This window comes from Tasmannia lanceolata, unplaced genomic scaffold (assembly GCF_043159265.1).
Source record: "Tasmannia lanceolata isolate RefF3 unplaced genomic scaffold, GAP_Taslan_0.1 ptg000003l, whole genome shotgun sequence".
NCBI lineage: Eukaryota > Viridiplantae > Streptophyta > Magnoliopsida > Canellales > Winteraceae > Tasmannia > Tasmannia lanceolata.
Window position 1 is genome coordinate 23,192,583 of NW_027518680.1, and position 10,965 is coordinate 23,203,547.

A 10,965-nucleotide genomic window follows, 5' to 3' on the forward strand; every position below is an offset into this window, starting at 1 on the left:
TCAAGAATCATGCGGCTTACTGTCAATCAAGTGAGATCCTTCTATAATATACGAAGACAATGCTGCGTGTATTGCACGACTCAAGGAAGGCTATATCAAACGTGATAGAACGAAACATATTTCACCAAAGTTCTTCTATGTGCATGAACTTCAAGAAAATGGAGATATCAGTATTCAGGAAATTCGTTCCAATTAAAATCTAGCTACTTTATTCACAAAGACACTTCCCAAAGCACAATTTGAGCAGCTGTGATACAAAATTGGAATCCGTCGATTCAAAGATCTTCCCGGATAAAGCATCTCAACTAAAAGGGAACTATTTTTCAAGGGAAGACTGTACTCTTTTTCCTTTGCTATGGTTTTTATCTGACTGGAATTTTCCTAGCAAGGTTTAGTGAAGCAGTCTTAAATGGCTCTATTTCTTTGTATGATGGTTATCCAAGGGGGGAGTGTATACTCTCTCCCTCTCTCCCTCTCTCCCTTGATTAGTTTTAGTTAAATTTAAAACAACCAGTTTGTTTTTGGGATGTTGTGGCAATTATTTTGTAAAAATAGGTTTTTTGGCAAATATGAAATTTATGAGGACAGTGTAGCAATAATTTTGCAAAACAGGGACTAATTGGAGAAAAAATCCCCTTTTTATAATTTAAGATGATAGAATTTGCTAGCATCGCTCTCCATCCCTTTAGTTAATGTTCATAAGAGCTGTCCTTGTTACATAAAGGATTTTGCCATGGAATGGAGCTGACGTTCACTTTGGTCTTGCCACTTGGCAAATACAACGCAAGAAGAGGTTGGCTGGTGAGCTAAGCCAACTGAGAGAGAGAAGTTTTATGTATACGAAAATGACTTCACATTTGTGAGTTTTATTTTTTTGAACAAAAAATTGTGTGAAATTCCAAAATTACCCTTATTGTTAGAGTTATTTTTCAAAATATACCACCAATGTTAACTAGGGCCTTCATAGATAGCCAAAACGGTATCATAGAAGAATTGGCAATGTGAAAAAGTTGTCCGTCAACCAAAGTACTTCTATTAGATTTTGGGGAATGATATTTTCCCTTTTGAGGGATAAAATCCTCCTTTAAGGGTTCACTAGTTGAGGATAAATTCACCCCTTTACCCTTTTTCCTTACCTTTCAAAGTTAACTGATAACGTTAAAGGGGAATTTTATCCATCAAAGAGGAAAATATCATTTCCCTAGAGTTTTGGTCATAGATCAGGTTGCCAATGTGTGTGTGTGTATATCGAATTTTTTTTTCATTTTTATGGTCATAGATCAGGTTGCCTTCGTTTATATATATATATATATATATATGAGAGAAGTGTTTCTACGCAGGTGCATAGAGATGTTATCTGCGCACTAATGGGGTTTTTGGGTTTCCATTCGCCCAAATCAGTGGGTCCCATTTAATGAGAGGTTTACAAACCACAAAAGAGGATTTTAAAAATTACAGCCGTGTCCCCACATCACGTTTTGAATTTTGAGAAGTAAAAACCCCAAAAATTCAAGATCGTCTCCCTCCCCCTCTCTTTCCAGCGTAAAAAAAAACCTAAAAAAACTAGAGTTTGGGTTTTGGTTCTCTCTCTCTCTCTCTCTCTCTCTCTCTCTCTCTCGGGTTTCCCTCTCTTTGGATTTTTTTTTTGGGTTTTGCTGCTTCACCTCTCTCTGCTTCCTCTCTCTCTCCCTCTCAGCTTCTCCTTCTTCTTCTCTACGGATTCAACAGGTATGTATTACTTTCTGTTTATTTTCATTTTTTTTGTTCAAGATTAGAAATAAACAAATCAGATGTTGTGATTAACACAGGAAATGGGTTTTTCACAGGAAATGGGTTTACATGAATTTCTTGGGGGTTAACACTGCTGATTTTTTGGGTTTAACACTGCTGATTCACTTTTAGATATGATTTCTCTTCTCTCATATATTTCTTTCTTCATTGAGATTTGGGTTATTTAAACCCAGATTTCCTCTTGGTTGTGGTCATCGAGATTTCTCTCATATTTTTTTAGTTTGTGTTTATTTGGGTGTTAACACTGCTGATTCACTTTTGTTTAAGATTAGGGTTTATTTTGAAACCCAGATTTCCTATTCAAACCCGTATTTTTATTTTTTATCGATAGGAAACATCCTTAGGCCCTGTTTCTTTTAGATTTTAAGGATTAATTGGGAGTCCAAAACTGATTATTGGACTCAAAATTAAACGTAAATTTGTGTCCAATAATCAGTTTTGGACCCAACTTCCATGATAAAAAAAACCCTAAACTCCCTAAACTCATCAACCTTTACTCGAATTTTTTATTCTGTTCGATTTCATTGTTGTCTATCTGGGAATAAAAATAAAGCAGAAATTTGCTTCAAACGACAGAACTTCATTTCTATCAAGTGAGCAGAATTAATTATTTGGTTTAATTCAACAATCTGAAAATGCAATTTTGGAAAATTATGGCTTAAATGTCAGTATGTGTGTTCCTGTTTGAACTCCACTCTGTTTTTGTATTCTAATTTATGTATACAAGTTGCAGAAAGGACTATGGATTGCTGGACGTTTAGAAATTGTTCCTCATGGCTTGTTCTTCATGTTATTAGGAATTAACATGGCTTCCTCTGTCTGTAGTACTGAATTACTGATAAGGGGTAAGGTGTATATTTTGTCCTTTATGTCCGAGAGGAAAAGGGCCGATGGAAGTTTACATATCAAGAACAACGAAAAATACAAGCAGGCCCCATATTGGATTGGGAGAGCTCTAATGAAGACTTCAAGATACTTCCCTTGGCCGGCCCTTGGTTTTAACAACTTCAGGGTCTCGAATACATATCCCAGGTACTTGAGTGGGAAGAGAGTTAGACTGCACTTGGCTAGCCAATACGGGTATGTGAACTTGCCTCTCTTTCTTTCTCTGCTCAATCTCAACCACCAATTCAGAGTAAAATTCATCTAACTTTTTTAAAATAAAGTCGTCATTATCGAGTTCCTCATCCACCATTCGTCGTTTTGCCATTACGGACCACTTTTTAAACGGGGTTGCACCTTCGTTACCTTCGTTACCTACTTGACTTGTAGGTTCTCCACCCAACAACTGATATCTAGCATCAATTGTCCATCTTCTTAGAATGTAACGCTCGGGAATGGAATTTAATTGCTTCTGGTCAAATACGGCCAAAATATGCCTGCATAATATACCTGAAGTCTCAAACATGGAGCAATCACAAGTTGCACTAACACCATCGGAATCGTTGTACACAATCATATGCCCTTTTGACATTTCATCATCCCCACGTTTCCTTCTTACATTGAAGGTAGTCTCGTTGCCAATTTTACTATGTTTCTTACCCCAATATAATCTACTACCATTAAGCTCAGCCAAAAAAAGGCCAAAAATTGTCCTTGTATAGTATTTTCCAGGATCATCTTCCAATGGGCTACCTGTAGTCATTGTCGGCTTTGAATTTTTTGACTCGAAATCCTCTTCTGTTTCTTTCCTACGACGGTCAGCAAGCGCTTTCTCATATTGATCAACAAAATCACGCAGAGAAGTCTTCTGGTTAACAAAACCATCGAAGAAAGCATTCATGCTTTCACTGCGCTGACTAGAAGTCATGCCTGCAGTGAAAGTACCTTTCCAATAGGCTGGGACCCAGTGAATCCTTAGCTCCCACATCTTACTTAGCCAATCATTCTCATTACTTTTATACTTCAAACATAATCTTCCCCATTCCATCTCACATTCATCTATATCACCCGTGTTATACCAATGGTAGTAATCCTTTGGAAAGTCACCATCTGCCTCTCTCATTGCAGGAACATGCTCAACTAAGTGCTTTGTTATGTGCCAAGAACAAAACCGATGACGTGTATTGGGGAAGACATTCTTCATTGCATTTCGCATCGCTAAATCCATATCCGTAATAATAGTTCCTGGAGCTTTTCCATGCATACATTGCAGCCACTACATAAACAACCAAGTGAAGGTCTCCTCAGTCTCATCAGCGAGGAGCGCACATCCAAATAATGTAGATTGCCTGTGATGGTTGACCCCGTAAATGGTGCAAAGGGCATCAAATACATATTGGTCCTATAAGTCACATCGAAGACAATCACATCGCTGAAGGTCATATAAGACTCTCTGGCCCTCGAATCAGCCCAGAACATAGATCTCAATGTACACTCTGAGTCCAACTCAATAGAAAAAAAGAAGTCATGCTCTTCAGCTCGTTTCCATTGGAGACGGTCGGCCACTATCCCAGCGTCTAACCCCATATTATTTTTCTTCTTCAATCTCAAATGGGACTGCACTTGCTATGGTGAGAGAACACCATCTGCGCCATCGGATTGGACATTAATGACTTTTGCAATTCGAGCAGCCTGCAACCCAATTCCATGGTAACTATCCATCAAATTTTTAATAGTCTCCTTCTTATATAGTCGGTTGTGTGAACGATGCATGCGTCTTCTAAGTGGAGAAGTGAGTTCGTGCGAATCTTCGTCTTCAAAGACTGACACTATCCACTTCTTGCCTTTCACGTTAATCGCCATCTTCGCCTGACAATCAAACCTAACAGTGGGACGCGGAATCACTTCCTTACCTGCCTGTCTCTAGTCATTAGGGTTTTTCTTCCCCTCCTTGTCACACACATACTTTCTGAATATCACTTCATTTGTCTTGGTCGACTTGTTTGTAGTAGATTTTCGCACTCCAAAACCTTTACTCAAGCCATAGGTATTATAACATATGTAGGCATCTTCAAAGCTATCAAACTCCTGCCCAACAAATGGTCTTTTGTCTACACTCTCCTCGTGATTCCTTTCCTCACCATCTTCTACTTGGTTACCTTCATTTAAATCTTCCCCTTGATCTTCTACTTGGTTACCTTCATTTAAATCTTCCCCTTGATCTTCTACTTGGTTTCCATTATTTAATTCTTCCCCTTGATCACCTAGAATGAAGGCATGTTCATCAATATCATTTATCGATAGGCCGCATACTTGCGACACAGCGTCCTCAACAAACCCTGAGGATGTGCCACATACTTCATCAACATCAAACACAGAAGCGAGCAACGAAGCATCATCCATTTTACTAGGTCACAACACTAGATAACAAACCAGCCAACTACCACAAACCACCCATAAATCACCAACAAGCCACCCATAAACCACCACCAAGCCACCCATAAACCACCACCAAACCAACCATAAATCACCACAAACCAACCATAAACCACCACCAAAGCAGCCATAAAGGAAGAAATATGTCAGAAAAAGAAAAAAAAGAAGTTAATACGCAAAGAATGGAAGCAACTATTCAAAAAAAAAAAAAACCATAACTAGCAATTCCATAATTCAGTGTATCATTTACACATGATTCCATCCCTATCCACTTAGAGACAAACTACAAGTAAAGAAACATGTGCATAGACACTCCAACCCATCTTCCTCATATCATCAACTAGCAAAACAAATAACCACTTGAGCTTAAAATCATATTTGCCAAATGCCCTCCAGCACCAGAAAATCATTTTGGAAAAATTACTGTATAGGTATGTAATCATTTTGGATATTTTTTTTAAATGGCGAATTATATTAATAAACGGAACCGAGATGGTCCACGCATTTTGAGAACTGATTTGAGTCTTTGGGACTCACAATCGGTTCATTTCTCTCTCTCTCTCTCTCTCTCTCTCAATCTGTTTCAACATTTTTTTATTTTGGATTTTGAAGACCTATTGGGAGTGGGCCTTTGGATTTTGAGAACTGATTGTGAGTCCTCCAAACCAATTTGAGTCTTTGGGAGTTGGGATTTGCAATCAGTTCTCAAAATACAAAAAGAACAGTGGCTTCAATATCTATCCCAAATTGAAAGTAAATTGGGAATACTTGATTGTGGCATATTCCTTCTATCTGTTTGTTTGTTTGTTTTGAAAACCGATTGGTACAAGGCTAGTTTAGAAAATGTATCCCAAATTGACAGTAAACAGTGTTCATTTCTTAGCCTTTCCTAGTTCAGAAAATGTGAGTTTTTCTTCCTATCTATTTGTTTGTTTTGGATTTTGAGAACAGATTATGGGTCCAAAACTGATTATTGGACACAAATTTACGTTTAATTTTGAGTCCAATAATCAGTTTTGGACTCCCAATTAATCCTTAAAATCTAAAAGAAACAGGGCCTAAGGATGTTTCCTAACGATAAAAAATAAAAATACGGGTTTGAATAGGAAATCTGGGTTTCAAAATAAACCCTAATCTTAAACAAAAGTGAATCACCAGTGTTAACACCCAAATAAACACAAACTAAAAAAAATATGAGAGAAATCTCAATGACCACAACCAAGAGGAAATCTGGGTTTAAATAACCCAAATCTCAATGAAGAAAGAAATATATGAGAGAAGAGAAATCATATCTAAAAGTGAATCAGCAGTGTTAAACCCAAAAAATCAGCAGTGTTAACCCCCAAATTCATGTAAACCCATTTCCTGTGAAAAACCCATTTCCTGTGTAAATCACAACATCTGATTTGTTTATTTCTAATCTTGAACAAAAAAAAATGAAAATAAACAGAAAGTAATACATACCTGTTGAATCCGTAGAGAAGAAGAAGGAGAAGCTGAGAGGGAGAGAGAGAGGAAGCAGAGAGAGGTGAAGCAGCAAAACCCAAAAAAAAAATCCGAAGAGAGGGAAACCCGAGAGAGAGAGAGAGAGAGAGAGAGAGAGAGAGAGAGAACCAAAACCCAAACCCTAGTTTTTTTGGGTTTTTTTTTATGCTGGAAAGAGAGGGGGAGGGAGACGATCTTGAATTTTTGGGGTTTTTACTTCTCAAAATTCAAAACGTGATGTGGGGACACGACTGCAATTTTTAAAATCCTCTTTTGTGGTTTGTAAATCTCCCATTAAATGGGACCCACTGATTTGGGCGAATGGAAACCCAAAAACCCCATTAGTGCGCAGATAACGTCTCTATGCACCTGCGTAGAAACACTTCTCTCTCTCTATATATATATATGAGAAAACGGTTTCTACACATGTGTGTAGGAAATTCTCTACACATTAGTGAGGTAAAATGGAGGGTTTAACGACAGCCACATCATTTGTTTAATCTCAGCCCTACGTTCCAACACACATCTCCATCGAGCAAAGGGTTTCTTCTCCATCGAGAGAAACCTGGAAGGAGAAAAAAAAAATCGTGAGGTGCGAAAAAAAATCGTGAGGTGCGACAGTAGAAGCAGGTCTTTGGGTGTAAAAATCGAAGGTATACGCAATCTCTTCCTCTCCTCCTCTCCTCCTCTCCTCCTCTCTTGTTCTCAAACCCTAGCTAAAACAAAAACCCACATCTCCATCGACCAAAAACCCAAGTTCTCAAACCCTAGCTAAAACAAAATCGTGAAATTTGTTGAGGTTCTCTTCTCCATCTCCATCGACCAAAGAAAAAAGTTATCTTCTCCATCGAGCAACCTGGTGTGCCCAAAAAAATCGTGAAATCTGTTGAGGTAAAAAAAAATCATGAAATCTGTTGAGGAAAAAAAAATCGTGAAATCTGCAAAAAACCCAAAACAGATTTCAACGCATCTCCTCCTCTCTTGTTCTCAAACCCTAGCTAAAACAAAAACCCAAAATCTCTCCTCCTCTCTTTCTCTCAAACCCTAGCTAAAAAAAAAACCCAAAATCTCAACCGACGTCCTCGCCTCTCCATCTCGGGTTTCCACCTCCTTGCCCACCCAGGTAACAGATTTCACGATTTTTACCAACAGATTTCACGATTTTAGCAACAGATTTCACGATTTTGGGTTTTTTTCTCTTCCCTTTGTGTGAACTGATTTGGGTTTTTTGCAGGGCTCGTTCTCTTCGTCGCCCTCATCTCGTCGGGTGAGGACCTCCTGCACCAGGTAAGTCCATACAAAGGTTCTCTATTTTTTTACTGTCATCATCTGATCATCACACACCCATATCGATTTGGTTTTGTTGTGTCTGTTTTTTTGTAGTTTTACATTTGTTTGCCTGAAACAAAATTCATCGCCTACTCATCATTTCTTGAATCCCTTGCTTGTATTGGTAACACCTGAATACTTGGATCTCCTAAACATTCAAGCCCTATTCGTCATTTCTTAGTCAAATTGAGAAGTATATAGAGTGTCTCATACATGTTTATGCGGTTTTTTAAGCGAAGAATCGCTTTACTTTCGCTAAACCGAAATTGTTCACAAATGATATGAGTTGATGGATTTTATTTTCAGTTGAGAACAATATGAGTTTATGGATTTTGTTCTAACATGATATTGATATTGTCATCAACTGATATTGTTCTGAAACTGATATTGTTCTCATAAATTTGCAATTTTCTAAATTTTGAAGTTACATGTTTATCTCGATCTGATGTTTTTTGGGTTTGTATGGTCGATCACTTGCATCTTCAGGTTTTTTTAGCCTCCTTTACAGTATATGGATCCGTTTGGGCTGTCTATTGTGGAGGTTGATGAGAATAGATTAATTATGGGTGGTGATACAATGTCGCAAGCCGATAGGTTATGTGTTGATGGGGGAAATAGATTAGAGTTGGGTGATGAAGAGGAACCGCTAGGTTGGGTTGATAATGATGAGGGCGGTACTGGTACCTCAGAAACGCCTAATAAGGATGATGCAGCGAGTATTTTAGCTAGCAAACCTTTTGAAGGCCAGCTTTTTGATAATTGTGAAGATGCCTATGCATTCTATAACTCATGTGCGTTGAGTACAGGTTTTGGAATTCGAAAAGGCAGGACCAATAGGTCGATCAAAACAGGTGAACCTATAAGGAAGAGTTATGTATGTGATAAAGAGGGATTGAGAAATCCTAATGATAAGAGACAGATTGGGATGGATGTGAAGCGGCGTCGTGAAACAAGAGAGGGTTGTGAGGCAAAGATGGAGATCAATTTGACAAAAGAGGATAAGTGGGAAGTTAGAATTTTTGTGGAAGAACATTGCCATGATCTTACATCTCCATTGAAGACACGATTGCATCATTCACATAATACATTACATAAGAAAGCCTCATGTAAAAACTTGATGGATAAAATGCACAGTGATGGGTTTGGTCCTTCTGGCATTGCAAGGGCAATTAACGCTTCAAATGATGGTTCATCTAGTGCTCTCACACCAGATCAGGTGTCCTCTCATTTGAGAGCACATAGGGCTAACAACATGGGACGAGAAGCTGCCACAGTAGCTAATCAGTTCCAACAGAAACGAGCGGAAGATCCGAATTTTCAGTTTGCTATGGAGATAGATGTTGATGGAAACCTGAGATCGATGTTTTGGGCGGATTCGAGGGCCAGAGAGGCATACCTAACCTTTAGCGACATAATTGTTTTTGACGTCACTTATAAGACGAACAGGTATAGGATGCCGTTTGCACCATTTACCGGCGTAAACCACCACAGACAGTCTACACTTTTTGGTTGTGCCCTCCTAGCAGATGAGACGGAGGAGACATTCACTTGGTTGTTTCGACAGTGGTTGAAATGCATGTTTGACAAAGCTCCAGGGTGTATAATAACTGATATGGATGGGGCGATGAGAAACGCGATTAGGCATGTTTTTCCAAATACACGCCATCGGTTTTGCTCTTGGCACATTAGTAGGCACCTAGTTGAGCATGTTCTAGACATGCGAGATGCAACTAGTCAGTTTTATAAGGAATACAACCATTGGTTTTATAGGAAACACAAATCCGACAGTGAGAAGGAATGGGGAGCGTTGGTGGAGAATTATAATTTAGATGAAAAACATTGGTTATGTAAGATGTGGGATTTACGAATGCACTGGGTTCCTGCTTATTTTAGAGACACATTTACAGCTGGAATGACTTCAAGTGCACGAAGCGAAAACATTAATGCTTTCTTCGATGGATTTGTTAAGCAAAGTACCACTTTAGAAGAATTCGTGGTACAATATAAAAAGGCCCTTGTGGCTCGGCGGAAAAAGGAAGCTGAAGAGGATTGGAGGACTAAATCATCACATGCAGTATTGAAGACAAAGAGCACATTGGAAGCAGATGCTGCAAAGTGTTATACTAGAAATTTTTTTGACTTGTTCCAACTTCAATTTGTAGCGAGTATTGATTGTTGGGAGGACAAGGAGAGTGAGAATGGGAACGTCACTGAATACAAGGTAAGAATGCGTAATGAGGAGGAATGGAAGAGTTACAAGGTTATATATGATGTATCGGAAGGTGTTAATGCTACATGTGAGTGTGCGATGTTTGAGACCGCAGGGATTCTATGTAGACACATTCTTCGCATAATGGATATGAGGCGTTTAGGTTCTATTCCTGAGCGATATCTCTTAAATAGGTGGACCATTAGGGCGAGATATCAAGTGAATAGTTTCGCATCTACAAGCATAAGAGATAGTGACAAAGTAACTTCATTTGAGAGATGATGCATTACATCAAGGGTTCATAAAGTACTAGATGAACACCCGAGAAAGAAGAGCATTTTGAAGAAGATGGAAGAAGACTTAAATGTGTGGGTGGCAGAATGCGAACAAGCAAATAAAGACAAGGAGAGTGTCTTGGAAAGCAGTGGCAGTCAAGTACAATCCAACTATCCTCTCGAGATATGTATTCACGACCCTCAAGTTGTGAGAACCAAGGGTCGGCCAAAAAATGCTACAAGGTTTAATCTCCAGTGGAGGCCTCTCAATCTCAACCGAAGCAGCAAAGGACGTGTAAAAAATGTGGAGAAAAAGGCCATTATGCGACCACGTGCAAAAACATACCCGAGGAAGAGGTATGTTTTTAAATCTCAATGTGTTTGTAATAATTATTTCCAAACTGGAAGGTTTATAATATGTTTCTCATATAGATGACTACAACGAAGGTTGTATAGGAAGATGTTAGAGTTGGCGAGGAGGAGGACCACCGTTGGAGTGCAGTAAGTAATTGTTTACAATGAAATCTACTTTTAATAGATTTATTGAAACAATCATAA

The 10,965-nt window shown here is 38.6% G+C and overlaps 2 protein-coding genes across 2 annotated transcripts; one reads left to right on the plus strand and one right to left on the minus strand.

Annotated features, from left to right (window-relative positions):
* Nucleotides 1-2,758: 2,758 nt before the first annotated feature.
* LOC143867875 (protein FAR1-RELATED SEQUENCE 5-like) lies at nucleotides 2,759-3,901 on the minus strand. Its single transcript, XM_077376146.1, has one exon. It carries the CDS (start codon nucleotides 3,899-3,901, stop codon nucleotides 2,759-2,761), a length of 1,143 nt encoding a protein of 380 aa, XP_077232261.1.
* A 4,533-nt stretch (nucleotides 3,902-8,434) lies between these two features.
* LOC143867889 (protein FAR1-RELATED SEQUENCE 5-like) lies at nucleotides 8,435-10,414 on the plus strand. Its single transcript, XM_077376148.1, has one exon. It carries the CDS (start codon nucleotides 8,435-8,437, stop codon nucleotides 10,412-10,414), a length of 1,980 nt encoding a protein of 659 aa, XP_077232263.1.
* Nucleotides 10,415-10,965: the final 551 nt, after the last annotated feature.